The sequence below is a fragment of the Schistocerca americana genome, chromosome X, assembly GCF_021461395.2.
Source record: "Schistocerca americana isolate TAMUIC-IGC-003095 chromosome X, iqSchAmer2.1, whole genome shotgun sequence".
Classification (NCBI taxonomy): domain Eukaryota; kingdom Metazoa; phylum Arthropoda; class Insecta; order Orthoptera; family Acrididae; genus Schistocerca; species Schistocerca americana.
The window spans coordinates 429,635,524-429,657,689 of record NC_060130.1 but is presented as its reverse complement, the minus strand read 5'-3'; the positions used below and the strand labels follow the sequence as shown (position 1 = coordinate 429,657,689).

The following is a 22,166-nucleotide window of genomic DNA, read 5'->3' as shown; positions in this document are numbered from 1 at the left end:
CACACCTTTCTGTGCTGTTACATTGCTTTCTGGCACATATAAACCAACACATCTGTGTCTCAGCATTGTGGAAATACTCCACAGGCTGGCCTGTAGTTTCATGACCTTTCTGGAATGTCACCATGATTGTGCAGCTTGGCCCAGCTACTTTCTGTGTACAAACAGGCTCACTTGTGAAATCACATGTCAGTGTCTCTCTATTATCCTGCTTGCCTCACATACAGCTGCAGTGGAGTGGCATTTAATTCAGTAACACCCAAAATTTAGCAATGGCACTAGAACTGTAAATTTCTCTTAGAAGGCAACCTACCATAAGAATTTTTTCTATATGTCTTTCAGCTTCAATGATGTGGTGAAATTACAAGGGGAAAATCAGCAAAGAAGGTCTAGCAATATTCATACATAACAATAGCAATCAGATTCCAAAAGGGAAGAGGTTATAGATATAATCACATATAGTTGCAGCAGTCTTCCAGACTATCTTACATAGAGGCTAATAGTACAAGTAACTGTCCCACTGAGACTTTATGGTCTACCAAAGATAGATATACAAGGAATTTCACTTTACCCCATTATAACAATATTGTACATCTGAAATACTACACAATAAAACATGTGGCTTCACTTTCCAGCCCTCTGGTAGCCTAATGGGAACACAATATCAGCTGAGCTCACATATTCTACAAACAAATGCTTGCCTTGATTTACTTTTCATTCAACATCCAATATTTTGAACAAACTGATGCTGTTGCTACAGGTAGCTCTTTGCCCCACGTTTCATGGAAGACTGCAAGGTGAAAGTACTTCAATCAATAATTCTGAAATCCACTTCTTTTTGAGATAAAAAACCAATATATTTATGGTCTGGCCACATGGGACCATAACAGCAGAGTCATTCTTAGAAAATCTAAACAGTCTCCAGACTAACATTTCTTTTGCTATTGAAATTAATAAAATGGAATCCCATCTTTTGTGGATATCATGATTCATAAAAAAATCACAAAATAGGTTCTTGTGTGGCAGAATGTATTATAAGCCAACACATTTTGGATTGTATTTCTGAGCTACCAGATGTCATCACCCAACTCATTGTAGAATTGCACTACAGACAACTGTTTAAGGACTAAAAACTGTATTAGATCCTGAGCTGGTCAGTAGAGCTCCTTGGAAGAAAGACAACATAAATTTCATTAAAGCTTGTTGCATAAATTTAAAGAATCTGTATTCAGAGATGATTGTGTGACCATTATGCTGTCACCAACATATATCTCACACAGAGATAATGAGAAAAATGTAAGTGAAGTTACAACATGTACAGAGGCACTCAGTCATTTTTTCCTTACTCAGTATGTGAATGGATTAGGAAAGAAATCTGATAATACTGGTATCATGTGCCTTTAGTCATGCACTATGCAGTGGCTGCTCTACACCCTTGTATGTTTATGCCGAACAGATCCACTATTTGTTTTGACCTGCATGCATTAAAAGTTGTGACCTACCAAGAGATATGTGAAACCTAGCTATGATAGTTTTCTTTCCTTTGTTTGTGTTGTCTTATTCAGAACTATCAGATTTTTCAAGAAATCCTAAATCAAATTTGTTTCATCTGCATTGAGTGCATGTAGTACTGGATACTGTAAAAGATCATGTCTCCGTAAGGTGGCCCTGAATATACAAGACATATACAAGAATCACTGTGAGGAGTAATATATCAGCCAGATGTGTCACATGGTTAAAATAGATGCAATGCGTGTTGATGTCACATGAGTGTAGATCAGCCAGGAAAATCTGCTATTGTCAACCATTGCCTTGATACAAGACTGGGCCATCACTGGTCAAAGAGCAAATAATTAGGGCACTGACAATTTGCCTGGATGCATATGCTGGGATCTGAAACATGTTGTTTGACTTCCCCTGTCACACAGTGCAAGATCTGCAGTTAATTTCTGTGGCAGATGCTCAGAATGTCAGCTTGTCCCGTGATGAAATTACAGCCCCTCCCCTCTTCTGAGTACCTACATTTTTTGTCAGGTATCATATAAACCGAACTATGACAATAGCTCTGAACTGAGAGTGGAACTTGAAGTTGAAGCAGCAGCATAGAATAAATATGACGCCTTTACTATAAAAGTCACAGATGTTAATGTTGATGAACTGTTTAAGCCAGTAGTATTCAACCTGTGGGCCACTGCACCTTGGTGCACCGTGAATGACCACCTGGGGTGCCACGGATTTATTTTGTAGTTAGTCACAAAGAAGACAGTTGGGGGAAATTTCATTTCTGGTTTTAGCCTGAGTGGCCTCAGAGGAATTCTACTTTAGCTGTTGGCCAACCTGCATAAGTGGCAGTAGCCTTCAAGCTGAACTATCATGTGTTGCCACCAACAGTGGGGGCTGTTTTTTTTAACCAGTTTTTATTACATTGTGACTTTGTTATAAAGTTGATAAAGGCAATAAACTATAAAACGTTTTTAAATTTGTTAAGTGGAAGTTAGGAGCAAGAACTTACTAAAGACAACAAGGAAAATAGTAATTAAGGTAGGGAATGCAAGTGTTTAAATATGACAATAGCTACTTAGATTTTGGTTTGAATGTATGCTACCTAGCAAATTAAAGGATCATTTAGAAAGTGTTCAGAAGAATGACATGGTCAAACCAACAGAATATTTTTCTAGAAAACAGAGTCAAATGAAAGAACAAAAATAACCATTTGATAACCATTGGATTATCCATAGAGATGCACTTGCTCTACAACATCTGAGTGATGACCTGAAGCATGTCATAAAAGTGGTGAAATTTTTTAAAATTTGTCCTCAGAAAGCTGATTTTTTAGACAAATGTTTCATGATATGGAGGCTGAACATACATATCATTTTTATTTTTTATTTTTTTAGCACCACTCATTGGATTTTAAGGGGAAAAGTATTACCATACTTTTTTTTAACTTAGACAAGAAGTTTGATCTTGCCTGGAAGAAGAAAATCATATCAGTGTGAAGTGCTTTCTAGACACAGACTTTTTATTAAAGGTCAGATACCTAAGTGACACATATGAGAAGTTAAACTCACTGAATAAATCTCTGCAAGGAAGTGAAACTCATTTCATTCAGCTTCTTCATGAAGTTTTGGCTTTCAAAAAAGGTGTTTCTTTGAAAGAGAAAAATGAATGATGGAGAAGAAATGAACTACTTTCCATGTTTGCAGCATTTTGTAAATGACAGTGAGATAGGCCTTGCTGCAGATATTTTTTCTGTACTGTAATTGAAGGACATTTATCTGCACTTTATGTTCATTTTGAAAAGTACTTTCCTGAAAACTGTGATAGGTTTCAGAGAGTTCAAAATCCCTTCTGTAATGGTTCTCCTGTGTGTTCAGTATTACAGAAGAGGAAGAGTTCTACATCTACATCTATACTCCGCAAGCCACCTGACAGTGTGTGGCGGAGGGTACTTTGAGGCCCTCTATCGGTTCTCCCTTCTATTCCAGTCTCGTACCGTTCATGGAAAGAAAAATTGTCAGTATACCTCTGTGTGGGCTCTAATCTGTCTGATTTTATCCTCATGGTCTCTTCGTGAGATATACATAGGAGGGAGCAATATATTGCTTGACTCCTCGGTGAAGGTATGTTCTCAAAACTTCAACAAAAGCCCGTACCGAACTACTGAGCGTCTCTCCTGCAGTGTCTTCCACTGGAGTTTATCCATCATCTCTGTAGTGCTTTCACGATTACTGAATGATCCTGTAACAAAGGGCGCTGCTCTCCGTTGGATCTTCTCTATATCTTCTATCAACCCTATCTGATACGGATCCCACACTGGTGAGCAATATTCAAGCAGTGGGTGAACAAGTGTCCTGTAACCTACTTCCTTTGTTTTCTGATTGCATTTCCTTAGAATTCTTCCAATGAATCTCAGTCTGGCATCTGCTTTACCGACGATCAACTTTATATGATCATTCCATTTTAAATCACTCCTAATGCCTACTCCCAGATAATTTATGGAATTAACTGCTTCCAGTTGCTGACCTGCTATATTGTAGCTAAATGATAAAGGGTCTTTCTTTCTATGTATTCGCAGCACATTACACTTGTCTACATTGAGATTCAATTGCCATTCCCTGCACCATGCATCAATTCGTTGCAGATCCTCCTGCATTTCAGTACAATTTTCCATTGTTACAACCTCTCGATATACTACAGCATCATCCGCAAAAAGCCTCAGTGAACTTCCGATGTTATCCACAAGGTCATTTATGTATATTGTGAACAGCAATGGTCCTATGGCACTCCCCTGCGGCACACCTGAAATCACTCTTACTTCGGAAGACTTCTCTCCATTGACAATGACATGCTGCGTTCTGTTATCTAGGAACTCTTCAATCCAATCACACAATTGGTCTGATAGTCCTTATGCTCTTCCTTTTTCATTAAACGACTGTGGGGAACTGTATCAAACACCTTGCAGAAGTCAAGAAACACAGCATCTACCTGGGAACCCGTGTCTATGGCCCTCTGAGTCTCGTGGACGAATAGCGCGAGCTGGGTTTCACATGATCGTCTTTTTCGAAACCCATGCTGATTCCTACATAGTAGATTTCTAGTCTCCAGAAAAGTTATTATACTCAAACATAATACATGTTCAAAAATTCTACAATGAATCGACGTTAGAGATATAGGTCTATAGTTGATAGAACTTTCATTAGATTCTTCACTAGTGAAGTTTTCATCAATGAGATTGCCAACATTTTGCTATTTGGTAAGGAAAGAGTTTTCAATCTTGAGCAAGAAAGCACTGGGGTATTAATCCTTCTGCAACACCCTATCATTTTAAGAGTGGGTTTTTGGCTGTGTCTGTCATTAAAACCAAGTATAGATCAAGACTTTGCGTGGAGAAGGAGATCTGGGTGCTGTACCTAGTTTGGTACCAGCCCTTGACAATTTGTGTAACAAGAAGCGAGGTCAAATGTCGCATTGAGATGAGTAGTATTGTATTCATAACTTTTTAAAATTAAATATTTCAGTTCTTTCAACATATTCTTCAGGGGAGCCACAGAAACAACACAGTTTGTCGGGAGAGCCATGAACTCAAAACGGTTGAAAACCATGAGTTTAAGCAGTAATTACATCAGGAAAACGTTGAACAACACAGAAAAGTTTTTCTTCACTTGTCTCTGTCTGTCTCCTCTGATATCTTGGTCATGAATATGAATGTCAGGGGAAGGTGTGGTAGGATTTGTTAACTCCTTGAAAATATCTAGGTAAACCTTTAAGTTTTAGGCATCAGATTTTGGAAGTGGTTTCCTGTTCTTATGTTTTGTTTGACACTAGTCTGCTTTTGTTACACTCTTCTATGTTGTATGTTCTGATGTTTCAGTGTGCATAATATCTTTGTATGTGACAAATTAAAATGCTGGCAATGAAAACTGAAACATTTAGAAAATTGAAACCAAGGGAATGAAGAGATTACAAATTATGTACTGGTAATTACAAACAGTGAAAAATCCAGGCTGGAGTAACAACAATGGAAAACAACTGTTTCAAAGCCTATGCCATATGGATTCTTCCGTCGACACTAACCATTGTTCTGATAACACCCCCCCCCCTTCCCCAAACTAAACCTTTGCTAAGATACAAAGGGATTAAAGACATTAACTGCCGTTGGGCATTGATTTATATCAATCAGGAAAGTTGAAAATTTGTGCTGCACTGGGGCTTGAACCCAGTTCTCCTGCTCAATAGGCAGATGTGTTGACCCCAACACCATCTGGACACAGTGGCCACCACAACTGCGTGGTCTACCTTAGCACACCTCCTGTCAGACTGAAATTCTCAACTTATACCACACACTACTAATGTAGATCCTCCGCTCATTAGTCTCATTACTCGCTGCCTGTCGCCGATTCCTTAAGAGTTAGAGCTTGGTGTGCATCTGCACCTTTGCTAGTCCTTGTCCTCCACTTGCGTGTCCCATTCCTTGCTCCCACTCCAGCCCTACAAATACCTTCTATCACACCAGTGCAACTGCATCATAATTCTTTCCTCTTCTCTAATTCTCTCCTCTCACCTTTGAAACACCCTCTCACCCCTCCACCATGATTCTGCACCTGGCAGACCACTGTCCTATCCCTGCCACATCCCTCCTTGCTTCCACAAACAGCACTAGCATTTTCCCCCACTCTTACCGTGCAATCCTTCCCCCTCCCCAGACCACCTCTGTATTCTCACTGCCCATCAGAGTAAAGATTGTTGCTCCCTCAGAAACAGTTACAGTTTGACATTAGCATGCTGAGATGACAGTGGCCATGTGTGTGTGTTTTATGCACGTGTGAATGTGTGTGTATTATCTATGTCTGATGAAGGACCAAGTCTGATAGCTGAGAACATGTAACAGCCTTCTTCAATATATGTCCACCACACAATAATGATTACTTTATTCTCATTTTCATCAGAATTTTCCATTGAAAAAACCAGAGTGTCAGAGGCCCTAAGCACAATGTAAAGAACTTCTGCATGATGAGGTTTGATGGGAAATATTTGTTTTTTCATCATAAGTCCACAGGTGTTTGGTTGAAACTTATAATGTACCTGGTGGACTAATCTCTCAGAAAATAACTTGTTCTCATGCACAGGATGGACATTAATAAAACCAACAAACTGCAGGACAGATTCCTGACTGGAAATGGAGCAAAAATGTCCTATGAACATTTTTTTGATACTGTTTTTTGATACAGTTTTTTGATACTGTAACTGTAGGATGTCTGACTTTGTTGATGGAGCCACAACCTCACCTCGGCTTTCACTGCATCATCATTATCAAAGTGAAGTCCTTGAAGGTGTTCTTAAATTTTGGAAACAGGCAAAAATCAGATGGGACCAAGTGTGAACTGTATGGAGAGTGATTGATGATAGTGAACTCAAGGTGTCGGATTGTCGCATATATCACAGCGCTCATGTGTGATCTTGCATTGTCGTGCTGAAGGAGAGGATGCTCCATGTGTGTATAAACTCTTCAGATTTGTGCTTTCAGTTTGTTGAGGGATTACAGCATGCTGTTTTTATCCACTGACATAGTCATCTTACACACTGCAATGTTACCTGCTACAATTCAGAACCCTCTAGTGACAGTGGGTTGCAACTTCCATCTGCGAAGCGGAAAAGTTTGCTGAGTAATATGCATGACATGTAATACCTCAACTGATATTGAGAACAGAATAAAAGATTCATAGGCATTACTCATTGGCACACCCTCGCAGTTATTAGGGCTTTTTCCTATTCCATTCATGTACAGATTGCAGCAGAATGGTTGCTTAAATGCCTCATTGCCTGCTGTAATTAGTCTAATCTTGTCCTTGTGACCTGTATAAGAGCAATACATAGGGCTTGTAATGTATTTCTAGATTCATCACTTAAAGTTGGTTCAAGAAACTTTCTAAGCAGGTTTTCAATGGACCATTTATGTCAATATCATAGCATCTGCCAGTTCAGTTCTTTCAGTATCTTTGTGACATTCTCCCATGGATGCCCTTCTTTGTACACATTCAGTACCCCTTGTTATCGCTATTTAGTACAAGTTCCACACATTTCAGCAATATTGTGGGATAGGTCACACTAGTGTTTTGCATGCAGTCTCCTTTGTAGATTGATTGCATTTCAGTACTATTCTACCAATGAACAACAGTCTGCCACCTGCTTTATCTGTGACTTAGACTGTGGGATTGTTCCATTTAATATCCTCAAAAACTGCTAAACCCAAGTATTTGTATGAACTGACCAATTCAACTTGTGACTCATTGATATTATAGTCATAGGATACTACACATTTTCATTTTGTAAAGTGTATAGTTTTACATTTCTGGCCATTTAAAGCAAGTTGCCAGTCTTTACACCACTTTGAAATCTCATCAAGATCTGACAGAATATTTGTGCAGTTTCCTTCAGCCAGTACTTCATTATAGATTATTTCATCAACTGCAAAAAGTCTTATGTTACTATTAATATTGTCTGTGAGTTTATTAACATGCAATATGAAAAGCAAGGGATGCAACATACTTCCTTTGATACATACAAAGTTGTTTCTACATCTGTCAATGACACTCCATCCATGAAAATATGCTTCATCCTCTCTACAAAGAACTCCTAAATCCTGTCACAAATCTCGCTTCATACCCCATACAACTGTACTTTTGATAATAAGTGTAGATGTGCTGTTGAGTCAAATGCTTTTTTGGAAATTGAGAAATCCTGCATGTACCTGACTACCTTAATCCATAGCTTTCAATATTTCTGTGAGACAAGTGCAAGTGAGGTTTCACATAATTGATGTTTTTGGAATCCATGCTGGTTAGCATGGGGAATGTCATTCTGTTATTCAGTTCAAAATGCCTCATTGCATTTAACCTCAGAATATGTTCTAAGATTCTACAACAAATATTTGTCAAGGGTATTCAACAGTAGTTTTTCAAATCACTTCTGCTATCCTTCTTTAGATGGGTGTGATCTGTGCTTTCTTCCATCTCCTGGGAGCAGTTTTCTGTTTGAGTGATCTATAGTTGACTATATTTAAAAGAGGCACTAACTCATCTGCAAGTTGAATATGGAACCTGATAATGATTGTATCATAACCTGCAGCTTTATTCAATTTTAATGACTTCAGCTTTTTCTCAATGTCACTAACACTAATGTCCATCTTGTTCATCTTTTTTCCATGGTACAAGAATTAAAATGTGGCACTACTCTTGGACTCTCCTTTAAAACAGAGCATTTTAAAATGGAGTTAAGCATTTCTGTTTTTGCTCTGCTACCCTCAATTTCATTCCTGTCTCTTCAGCAAGTGTTTGCATTTGGATCTCCAGGTGGGGACTACTCAGGAGGATGTCATTATCAGGAGAAACAAAGCTTGCATTCTATGGATTGGAGCTTGGAATGTCAGATTCCTTAACTGGGTAGGTAGGTTAGAAAATTTAAAAAGGGAAATGGATAAGTTAAATTAGATATCGTGGGAATTAGTGAAGTTCAGTGGCAAGAGGAACAAGACTTTGGTTAGGTGAATACAGGGTTATAAATACAAAATCAAATAGGGGTAATGCAGAAGTAGGCTTAATAATCAATAAAAAAATAGAAACATGGGTAAGCTACTACGAACAGCACAGCGAACACATTATTGTAGCCAAGACAGACATGAACCCCACACCTACCACAGTAGTACATCTACATCTACATCTACATGACTACTCTGCAATTCACATTTAAGTGCTTGGCAGAGGGTTTGTCGAACCACAATCATACTATCTCTCTACCATTCCACTCCCGAACAGCGCACGGGAAAAATGAACACCTAAACCTTTCTGTTCGAGCTCTGATTTCTCTTATTTTATTTTGATGATCATTTCTACCTATGTAGGTTGGGCTCAACAAAATATTTTCGCATTCAAAAGAGAAAGTTGGTGACTGAAATTTCGTAAATAGATCTCGCCGCGACGAAAAACGTCTTTGCTGTAATGACTTCCATCCCAATTCGCGTATCATATCTGCCACACTCTCTCCCCTACTACGTGATAATACAAAACGAGCTGCCCTTTTTTGCACCCTTTTGATGTCCTCCGTCAATCCCACCTGGTAAGGATCGCACACCACGCAGCAATATTCTAGCAGAGGACGAACGAGTGTAGTGTAAGCTGTCTCTTTAGTGGACTTGTTGCATCTTCTAAGTGTCCTGCCAATGAAACGCAACCTTTGGCTCGCCTTCCCCACAATATTATCTATGTGGTCTTTCCAACTGAAGTTGTTCGTAATTTTAACACCCAGGTACTTAGTTGAATTGGCAGCCTTGAGAATTGTACTATTTATCGAGTAATCGAATTCCAACGGATTTCTTTTGGAACTCATGTGGATCACCTCACACTTTTCGTTATTTAGCGTCAACTGCCACCTGCCACACCATACAGCAATCTTTTCTAAATCGCTTTGCAACTGATACTGGTCTTCGGATGACCTTACTAGACGGTAAATTACAGCATCATCTGTGAACAACCTAAGAGAACTGCTCAGATTGTTACCCAGGTCATTTATATAGATCAGGAACAGCAGAGGTCCCAGGACGCTTCCCTGGGGAACACCTGATATCACTTCAGTTTTACTCGATGATTTGCCGTCTATTACTATGAACTGCGACCTTCGTGACAGGAAATCACGAATCCAGTCGCACAACTGAGAAGATACCCCATAGGCCCGCAGCTTGATTAGAAGTCGCTTGTGAGGAACGGTGTCGAAAGCTTTCCGGAAATCTAGAAATACAGAATCAACTTGAGATCCCCTGTCGATAACGGCCATTACTTCGTGCGAATAAAGAGCTAGCTGCGTTGCACAAGAACGATGTTTCCCGAAACCATGCTGATTACATATCAATAGATCGTTCCCTTCAAGGTGATTCATAATGTTTGAATATAGTATATGCTCCAAAACCCTACTGCAAACCGACGTCAATGATATAGGTCTGTAGTTAGATGGATTACTCCCACTACCCTTCTTAAACACTGGTGCGACCTTCGCAATTTTCCAATCTGTAGGTACAGATCTATCGGTGAGCGAGCGATTGTATATGAGTACCAAGTAGGGAGCTATTGTATCAGCATAATCTGAAAGGAACCTAATCGGTATACAATCTGGACCTGAAGACTTGCCCGTATCAAGCGATTTGAGTTGCTTCGCAACCCCTACAGTATCTACTTCTAAGAAATTCATGCTAGCAGCTGTTCGTGTTTCAAATTCTGGAATATTCCAATCATCTTCCCTGGTGAAGGAATTTCAGAAATCTGCGTTCAATAACTCCGCTTTAGCGGCACAGTCATCGGTAACAGTACCATCGGCACTGCGCAGCGAAGGTATTGACTGCATCTTGCCACTTGTGTACTTTACATACGACCAGAATTTCTTCGGATTTTTATCCAAATTTCAAGACAATGTTTCGTTGTGGAACCTATTAAAGGCATCTCGCATTGAAGTCCGTGCCAAATTTCGCGCGTCTGTAAATTTTAGCCAATCTTCAGGATTTCGAGTTCTTCTGAACTACGCATGCTTTTTCCGTTGCCTCTGCAACAGAGTTCAGACCTGTTTTGTGTACCACGGGGGATCAGTTCCATCTCTTAACAATTTATGAGGTATGAATCTCTCAATTGCTGCTGCTACTATATCTTTGAATTTGAGCCACATCTTGTCTACATTTGCATAGTCAGTTCGGAAGGAATGGAGATTGTCTCTTAGGAAGGCTTCTAGTGACACTTTATCTGCTTTTTTAAATAAAATTATTTTGCGTTTTTTTCTGGTGGATTTGGAAGAAACGGTATTGAGCCTAGCTATAATGACCTTGTGATCACTAATCCCTGTATCAGTCATTATGCTCTCTATCAGCTCTGGATTGTTTGTGGCTAAGAGGTCAATTGTGTTTTCGCAACCATTTACAATTCGCGTGGGTTCGTGGACTAACTGCTCGAAATAATTTTCGGAGAAAGCATTTAGGACAATCTCAGAAGATGTTTTCTGCCTACCACCAGTTTTGAACAGGTATTTTTGCCAACATATCGAGGGAAGGTTGAAGTCCCCACCAACTATAACCGTATGAGTGGGGCATTTATTTGTTACGAGACTCAAATTTTCTCTGAACTGTTCCGCAACTATATCATCAGAGTCTGGAAGTCGGTAGAAGGAGCCAATTATTAACTTAGTTCGGCTGTTAAGTATAACCTCCACCCATACCAATTCACATAGAGTATCTACTTCAACTTCACTACAAGATAAACCACTACTGACAGACACAAACACTCCACCACCAATTCTGCCTACTCTATCTTTCCTGAACACCGTTAATATGCCAACTAGCTCCACAGATGATGAAGAGATTGAAGAAATGTATGATAAGATAAAAGAAATTATTCAGGTAGTGAAGGGAGGCGAAAATTTAATAGTAATGGGGGACTGGAATTCCATACTAGGAAAAGGAAGAGAAGGAAAAGTAGTAGGTGAATATGGAATGGGAGTAAGGAATGAAAGAGGAAGTCACCTGGTAGAATCTTGCACAGAGCATAAATTAATATAGCTAACACTTGGTTTAAGAATCATGAAAGAAAGTTGTATACTTGGAAGCGGCCTGGAGACACTGGAAGGTTTCGGATAGATTATATAATGGTAAGACAGAGATTTAGGAACCAGGTTTTAAATTGTTAAGACCTTTCCAGGGGCTGATGTGGACTCTGACCACAATCTACTTGTTATAGTTCTGGCGTAACATCAAATGCCAGCACGTCGGCCTGGAACGTAACAGCAGAGAATACTGTGAAATGAAGTCAGTCAATAGTACACTGACTAGGACCACACCATGGCAGGAGTGGCCCCTATATGATGAAAATATAAGCACCACTCCATACTAGTCATGTCTGCGCTAGAAGACAAGCAGTGATCCAAACAATTTAGCCGTGACTTGTGATCTATATTAATTGCTTGCATGGAAATTGTATATATTGAAGGACATTGATTATTTGCAAGTTGCTAATTGCTTGCAACACCTCTGTGTAAAAAGGCAAAGTTAAGTATGGTCAATTTAATTTACTGTAATAAACTCCATTAATAAGATTTGCTTGAATGTTGTCTAGCTATCTGAGAAAACAGCTTCGTAGGCACCCTATATTAGATGAGTGGACCGGACATGACATTTTGGTGATGAGGATTCAGCAACAAACCCAACACCTCATGGCCAATAGTATGCTGACTACTACCACACCATGACAGAGGCTGCCCCTATATGATGAGAATATAAGTGCTGCTCCATGCTAGCTGTGGTCACACTAGGAAATGAGCCGTGGTCCAATCGATTTAGCCATGACTTGTGATGTATATTAATTGCCTGCATGGAAATTGTATATATCGAAGGCCATTTACTGTAATAAACTCCATTAATAAGATTTGCTTGAATTGTTGTCTAGCTATCTGAGAAAACAGCTTCGTAGGCACCCTATATTAGATGAGTGGACCAGACATGACATTTTGATGATGAGGATTCAGCAACAAACCCAACACCTCATGGCCACAGAATTTTATTTTGTGTTTTGCTGGCGCCTTAATTCTCCCTTTTCTTTACTTTGCAGGGGCGTTTACTAGCTAGCCAAGAAAACAGCTTCGTAGGCACCCTGTATTAGACAAGTGAGCCAGGTATGACAGTTATGAACTGTAAATTAAAAATGAAGAAACCGCAAAAAAGGTGGGAATTTAAGGAGTTGAGACCTGTATAAAATGAAAGAACTGGAGGTTGTAGAGAGTTTCAGAGAGAGCATTAGGGAACAAATGACAACATGGGAGCATGTGCAGCATTGTGAAGAAATCGTTCACCAATTTGAAGCAGATGAAGGCGGCTTTCTTGGAAGGTATGTGGCAATGGACGAAATGTGGGTTCACCACTTTGATCCTGAGACAAAACAACAGTCACAACAATGGAAACATCATTTATCCCCCACCCTAAAAAAATTCCGGGTGCAAAAATCAGCCAGTAAGGTGATGGCATCGGTGTTCTGGGATGCACAAGGGGTATTTATAGTGGATTACTTGCAAAAAGGCATAACTATCAATTCATTATACTATTGCACCCTCCTGCACTGTTTGAAAGAAGAGATAAAGAATAAAAGTTGCAGAAAATTGGCACATGGAGTTCTCTTGCATCAGGACAACACACCAGCACTGTATGACTGTGGTTCAAATTGTTATGTCATCTGTCATATTCTCCAGATTTGGCTCCATCAGACTTTTTTCTTTTCCCAAACTTAAAATGACCTCAAAGGATGATGGTTTGACAATGATGATGCAGTGATTGATGCTGTGAACGCTTGGTTGGACTCGAAATGAAAGACCTTTTATTTGAATGGTTTACAGAAGTTATCTGAGTGTAGAAACTTTTTGACCCCCCATCATATGTGTTTCTCAATGCCACCAACACAAAATTGTATGACTCATCTTTGCAGTGGTGTGAGAGTTAAACTGAGGCAATAATTTTCTGTGTCTCCCTTAGTGAAAAAAACATTTGAGGCAATTCTTTTCTGTGTCTTCCTTAGTGGAAAAAAAAATTGAAAGCTAAGTTCAGCGTTTCTGATTTTCCTTTGCTACCTTAAATTTCAATTATTGTGTCATCCATAAGTGTCTGGACACTAACTTTGGTGCTGCTCACTGTCTCTGCATATAACCAGAATTTCCATGGGCTTTGTGAGAGATATTTCAATAAGATTTTGCTCCAGTAGCTACTGAAGGCTTCCCACATTCTCTGCCTGGTAGCCATAAACATTCTATTTGATATCTCCCTATCTATAACACTATGCTTTGTTTAACATCTGTCATGCAGGATTCGCTCTTCCTTTAGAAGTTTCTGTACAGTGACTGTATGCATGCTTCTGACTGGAAGTAAATATTTTGAGTTCCTCTTTGGAATAGTACATGAAGTCATTGATAACAGTTCCAGTATGGACATCTTCAGAGAGGTCAGGTCTATTTCTTGCCATTATAATTATATATTTCCATCATGAATAGACTCTCAAGCTATTTGTTCCAGGTTTTACAGGATGTACTGTCATACTCACCACTTACAAAACTGAAATTATCCCAACTTATTGTTGGATGATTATAGTCTCCTCCAATAATGACGGAATAACTAGGGAACATTCATACATGTGAACTGCTCCACAATCACCAGTTGGTTGCATCTTGTTCCCTAAATTGTTGCTGGAACAACCTCTTCAGTGTGGTGAATGACATCTCCATGCATACACACAGAGTGCACAAGGTGATCCTTCCATCCCTTGCTGTCAAAAGCCTGAATAACTGCCTTTTGTAGAACGGATGTGCAGGAAGAGAGTCAGTCAGGTTCTAGAAGGCATTGACAGGGATGTGTAGCCATGTTGACTCCAGTGCCATCGCTAACTGCTGTTTCTCAGTTGAGGAACGATGGCACAAACAGCCTAATTGAGATAGTCCCACAGATTCTTGATGGGGTTTAAATCTGGGTATTTTCTTGGACATGGGAGTACAGTAAACTCATCCTGGTGCTCTTCAAACCACACGCATATACTGTGGGCTGTATGACATGTCACACTGTCCTGCTGGCAAATGCAATCATGATGAGAAAAAAACTAACTGGTGGACATGGTCCACAAGAATAGCTGTATACTTTTTTTTCAATTCATTGTGCCTTCCAGAATGATGAAATCACACAAGGAATGCCACAAAAACATTCCCCAGACTTTAATGCTCCCTTCTTCAGCCTGGACGCTTCCATCAATTGACAATGGCCATCTGTCTGATGGAGCATAAAACGTAATTCACCTGAAAAGGCCACCTGTTACCACTCAGTGGACATGTGGTTGCAGTATTGGTGTGCAAATTCCAGCCTTGGTCGCTAATGAAAAGCACGCAGCATGGATGCATGAACCAGGCATCTGTTGCAGAGGCTCATATGCAGCAACACTCACTGAACAGTTATTGAGGAGGCACTGTTGGTGGCACATTAGTTCATCTGGGTAGGCAGTTGATTAGCAGTTGCATGTCTAATCACCCACACACATCTCTGCAGCTATTGTTCACCCCTGTCATCTATGGCCCTCGGCACCATTTTTGAATAGCGCCATTTTGCCGTGTACGGTATATTTTGACCGCAGTGGCACATGAACTGTTTACAAACTTAGCCATTTCAGAAATGCTTCCACCTCTGGCCCAAAAGCCAAGGACTATGTTCTTTTGGACGTCACATAAATCACTCCGTTCCTGCATTATAACAATGATTGTTTTCCACATCATCCTGACTCCCTTTATTTACCCTCAACTGCTAGTGCTGCCACCTGCTGTCTGTGAGCAGTTACTGCATGTTGACAGTGAGCGTCTGCGCTGGTCACAATGATGTGACTGGACCATGTATTTTTCACTGTATGTTCAAAATGCCAACAATTAATGAACCCCTCTCCTATAGCACGTGTTTCCCCATGACACAGGACACAGCACAGTTCCCAACAGCTGAAACGTGTCTCAATTGCTCAGTTTCGGTTTCAGTGGAAGACAGAAACTCAAATTTGTTGGTTAGCTGGATGGGTGCAATACCCTGACTTTTCACTCGTCTCTACCTCTTTGTACATGATCCCTAGACCTACCACTGACACACCACTCACAATGAAGTGGACAATCTGTGATAGATCTCATACTCCCTGTGAAGGAGACAGTACCACTGATGAGGATAGTACTTTAGGTATCTTCTGTATCCCTAGTACATGACTCTTGGCAGTTTGCCCAATACAAGTTATTTGAAGCAGCTTACAATTACTTGACAGCAGCCAGAGCAATTGCCAGCTGTTTACAAACAGCACTAATCCATCTTGTGCCCAAGAAGAGCATTCACAGTGTGGTTGCATTCTGACTCTAGCATTGTTTATCTGAACATTAAACAAATAACATTCAATTAGCCTCACTGATATTGTTTTAATTTCAGAATATATTATGCTGCAAAGATTATATGTTCCATTTAAAATCTGAAGCTGCAACAGTCAAGAAACTGGTTTGTGCAAATAAATGAAAAACTTGGGATGAAGTTTATAATTTCCTTGCAGTTAACTTTGTATCTTGAACTTTTGTTGTGGTTGTGTTCATTAACAGGCTCATGTAACAATGTCAGAAACAATGATAACATACAACAGTTGTCAACAGTGCAAACCACATTTGAAGAAAAACTATATGAAACACGTATGACAGTTAAAATATGCACAAAACACAATATAACATTGCAGCAGTTGAATTTGTAAGAAATATGTTTACAGCACAATTGTAACAATTTGAGCACAGACTTAGAAAAAAGTAGCTCAATAAGCAGAAAAAGTGGAAATGTTGCACTAATCAAGTAAGTACTTGTTACACTGGAATAAGCAGGAAACAAGCTTCTGAAAAGATATTTTAGCCAAGTACTGTAGTTCACAGTATACTACAAAATATTTTACATGCAACACTCATATGCATCCAAAAATTCTCAAAAATATACCTTTTACTACATAAGTACACAATGAAAGTGGAGGGGATGACTGTTTTTGCGTGAGGATTCTGTTCTCAAAAATTTCTAAAAAACACAAATGTCATTTACAGTTGTCAATACAGTATAAATTTTGAACAGCACCCACAAATGTTTGAAAATAAGCAATATATCATGATACACACAAGTCTGGAAACAGTCAGTGAACATTGTGGGTAAATGACATGAACAGTGGAATATTAAACTCTATAATTTCAAATCAGACCTATTTAGCTCAGATTGTTGTACAAAAAGGAAAATCTGGAAGTCAGCTTATATACAATTAATAAATGTGTGAGATAAATTGATATTTTACTTAGCTAAATTTATTATTCCTGCTGCGCAGGTACTTTAAAAATGAACACTGTAGTATCAGCATATCAGAATAAAAATAGCAAAAATTATGTACCACCAACAAAACACACCTTACATAGCTGACAATGTTGATGTGCAATCCTCAAACATTGACAGAACACGTGATCAGAGTTTACAGATCCTGCCATATGAGTGCCAGTCATACAGAGGCATAAACCAGTCAGTCATGTCCCAACAGTGATGCCATGTTTCTAGTCTATCATTCACCTTAGTACACCATCTGTCAGGAACAGCTGATAATGTGACTTAAGAAAAACACACGCAACCAAAAGGTTTAAATTTCATTCTTTATATCTGTTCATTATAGCCAACTTGGATAGATCAGAGGTTTGTACTTTCTAATTATATGATAACACTGACATCTACATCTACATTTATACTCCGCAAGCCACCCAACGGTGTGTGGCGGAGGGCACTTTACGTGCCACTGTCATTACCTCCCTTTCCTGTTCCAGTCGCGTATGGTTCGCGGGAAGAACAACTGTCTGAAAGCCTCCGTGCGCACTCTAATCTCTCTAATTTTACATTCGTGATCTCCTCGGGAGGTATAAGTAGGGGGAAGCAATATATTCGATACCTCATCCAGAAACGCACCCTCTCGAAACCTGGACAGCAAGCTACACCGCGATGCAGAGCGCCTCTCTTGCAGAGTCTGCCACTTGAGTTTATTAAACATCTCCGTAACGCTATCACGGTTACCAAATAACCCTGTGACGAAACGCGCCGCTCTTCTTTGGATCTTCTCTATCTCCTCCGTCAAACCGATCTGGTACGGATCCCACACTGATGAGCAATACTCAAGTATAGGTCGAACGAGTGTTTTGTAAGCCACCTCCTTTGTTGATGGACTACATTTTCTAAGCACTCTCCCAATGAATCTCAACCTGGTACCCGCCTTACCAACAATTAATTTTATATGATCATTCCACTTCAAATCGTTCCACACGCATACTCCCAGATATTTTACAGAAGTAACTGCTACCAGTGTTTGTTCCGCTATCATATAATCATACAATAAAGGATCCTTCTTTCTATGTATTCGCAATACATTACATTTGTCTATGTTAAGGGTCAGTTGCCACTCCCTGCACCAAGTGCCTATCCGCTGCAGATCTTCCTGCATTTTGCTGCAATTTTCTAATGCTGCAACTTCTCTGTATACTACAGCATCATCCGCGAAAAGCATGGAACTTCCGACGCTATCTACTAGGTCATTTATATATATTGTGAAAAGCAATGGTCTCATAACACTCCCCTGTGGCACGCCAGAGGTTACTTTAACGTCTGTAGACGTCTCTCCATTGATAACAACATGCTGTGTTCTGTTTGCTAAAAACTCTTCAATCCAGCCACACAGCTGGTCTGATATTCCGTAGGCTCTTACTTTGTTTATCAGGCGACAGTGCGGAACTGTATCGAACGCCTTCCGGAATTCAAGAAATATAGCATCTACCGGGGAGCCTGTATCTAATATTTTCTGGGTCTCATGAACAAATAAAGCGAGTTGGGTCTCACACGATCGCTGTTTCCGGAATCCATGTTGATTCCTACATACTAGATTCTGGGTTTCCAAAAACGACATGATACTCGAGCAAAAAACATGTTCTAAAATTCTACAACAGATCGACGTCAGAGATATAGGTCTATAGTTTTGCGCATCTGCTCGACGACCCTTCTTGAAGACTGGGACTACCTGTGCTCTTTTCCAATCATTTGGAACCCTCCGTTCCTCTAGAGACTTGCGGTACACGGTTGTTAGAAGGGGGGCAAGTTCTTTCGCGTACTCAGTGTAGAATCGAATTGGTATCCCGTCAGGTCCAGTGGACTTGTCTGTGTTATTCAAATTTGGTGTATAGCCCAGGCATCTTCTCAAAATGTAAATCTTTGAAAAATTAGAATGTCCTAGTGCCATTAATTACAGCTTTAAATGTGGGCTGCTCTGTCCTCACTAGTTCCCTTCATAAATTTGGTGTATATTGACCATTTGACACTAACACGAATAGCTTAAGGAATATGACTCTGGTTAGCATTGTTTCCAGAATTTCAATGGATCAAATTACTGATATCTCACCGAGCGAGGTGGCGCAGTGGTTAGACGCTGGACTCGGATTCGGGAGGACGACGGTTCAATCCCGCGTCCGGCCATCCTGATTTAGGTTTTCCGTGTTTTCCCTAAATTGCTCCAGGCAAATGCCGGGATGGTTCCTTTCAAAGGGCACGGCCGATTTCCTTCCCCGTCCTTCCCTAATCCGATGAGACCGATGACCTCGCTGTCTGGTCTCCTTCCCCAAACCAACCAACCAACCAACCAACCAACTGATATCTCTTTTCTGCCAGATATTATTAATTTTTATGTCCTTGGTTGCTTACTATTTCAACGTTCATTCTGCACAATTGACAGTGGTGTGCAGTCATTATCTATATCATAATTGAAGGGAGGAAATTTTGTTCACCATTAGCCCATGCTATTCCATTTTTCTCTCTGCTGCACAAATTCTGAAGACAGAACCCTCTCAATGTTACAGATTCTGTGTTCACCTTTGAATCTCTATTCTCCTAATGACTTTTACTTGAAATAAGTATATGATTTTGTATCTATGACTATCCACCAATTTAATGTTTTCACATTCTCTTCTCTACTGTGAATCCAAGACAGCATGGTGACAACATGGGTACCCAACATATTGATCATATTCACACCATAACAGGATGGTTTGCCTTTAAAGTCTTCCAACCAGTGGCTGATAAATCAGCTGAGTAATTCTTTTATAGCTGTAATGTCTGATTATAGTGTGTACTGCTGCATTTGTGGTGTTGTGAGAGACTAAGTAAACTGAAGAAAGGGAGAGACTCATGTCTATTCTTTGTGGTGGTGATGATAGTGGCAAGGAGGAGAAAGATTATAATGGTTTGGAGAGGTCACATAATACAAGGCATCTAGATACACAGGCTACATCTTCCAAATAACAACAAAGGAGTCAATGAACTTAATACACCAAACTCACTGAACAAATCCATATTAATAATATCTTAAACTTTTATTCAACAAGACAGTTCAGTGAAGCCCGGAACTTAATACATGTCACTGGTATATCCTATTGCTGGATGTATTATGGCAGTAAAGCTTTCCTCCTGTAGCTATGTTAAAACGACATTCTTCAATGTTTCAAAAACTTTACTTTACCATAATTTAGCAGCTTCAGCCATGAGTGCAGGTGTTCATGGCCTGTTGAAGATGAATATATTAGGTATCACATTGCAGTTACGTATTTAAAATTTAAATCAGACTTTTTTGTATTAAAATGTTATGATACCTTATTATTTAAAATAGCACTTTTCATTAAAGCATGATGATGACCTTTATAATCAGACTAACTGTTAACAGAATCATACTTTCCCCAACAATCAATATAGGAAACTGAAGTAATTTGGAACAGTGCAAGCAAAAAAATTATGTTCCATTAACAGCTCAAATATTGGGATACAGAACAGAATGATTTTTCTGGTAAAATATCTGATGGGGAACTGCGTATCAAAGTACCACTGTATATATATTCATTGTTACTGAGACATTGCCAGACCAAAATCTAAAATGCATCTTCATGTGCCAATTTACAGAAGTACATCATAATAATAATGCTACCATATTATCTATTTCAGTCTCATAGCTCCTCTGCTGAGTGGGAATTGGGATTTATTGAAGAAGCACTATTCTCAAACAGGACACTTCCTCCTCGTACAAATATCTATGCAATTTCAACACGAAGGTAAGAGAGTCTAAGCTTTCACTTTTTCTAAAGTTAAATAGGGAGTAAATGTATTTCTTGCCCGATTGCATTTACTCTTTCTCTCTCTCTCTCTCTCTCTCTCTCTCTCTCTCTCATGCTGAAATCCTGTGCATAACCATTCTCATTATTATGAGGAATTTCATATTGTTTTCAACTCATAACTGTATTTTAATTTTTGTAGTCCCGCAAATTTGACTACACGAATCCTTTACTATTTGTTGAATACTCTGAAACCAAAATAGATGATGCATAGTGCATAATAGTTACTGATTCTATGAATATTCCAGGACTACAAATGAAAACAACTGGAATTAACACAGCTTGAATTGTGGTGGTGAAAACCACTCTTAGGTTGGGCTGAAATCAATCACTTGCCTGAATGGTATCACCGTCTACCAAAGCAAAACTTAATAGTGGCAGGCAGATTTCACTGTTCTCAGATCCCAAGCAGGCCCATTCATCATGAACAAATAACACAATCTGTCCAAAGAATAACCAGTGTAGTGCAGAGTCATTATCAATGCTTCACTTGGCCATGTACAGTCGTGGGCTAAACGAGCGAGACCCCTCGCCTTTTCGTTACGCTGATCCGGACAGCTTTAAAGTTTGCTACACAGCATAACAAGCAAGGAGACGAAGTGCTACCAACATATTATGCACAGGCGTGAAATTGAAAAACCATCCGAACAATGTCAGACTGTTTTCAATCATTTGTAAGACTATATTAATGCTTATTAGTGTGTTAAACACAACACGTAAATATAAGATATAAATGAAAGAAGAAACGCTAATTAGTATGAACTGTACTAACAAAAATGAATTTCAGCTTATCGAGATAACAGAACTGTTATAGTAATACAAAGTACCCCAAATCGTTACGAATTAGCAAAATAATATGCACATTCGGCCGCGAAACGGTATGTGTCAAC

The 22,166-nt window shown here is 39.5% G+C and overlaps 1 protein-coding gene across 1 annotated transcript in view; it reads left to right on the top strand.

The window, feature by feature from the left end:
• The window catches only part of LOC124554700 (patched domain-containing protein 3-like), a 633,296-nt gene that overhangs the window by 388,750 nt on the left and 222,380 nt on the right, over nucleotides 1–22,166 (top strand). Inside the window, exon 6 of the mRNA XM_047128324.1 lies at nucleotides 21,110–21,216. Coding sequence (XP_046984280.1) covers nucleotides 21,110–21,216 — 107 coding nt within the window. The remainder of the gene's footprint in view (nucleotides 1–21,109; nucleotides 21,217–22,166) is intronic.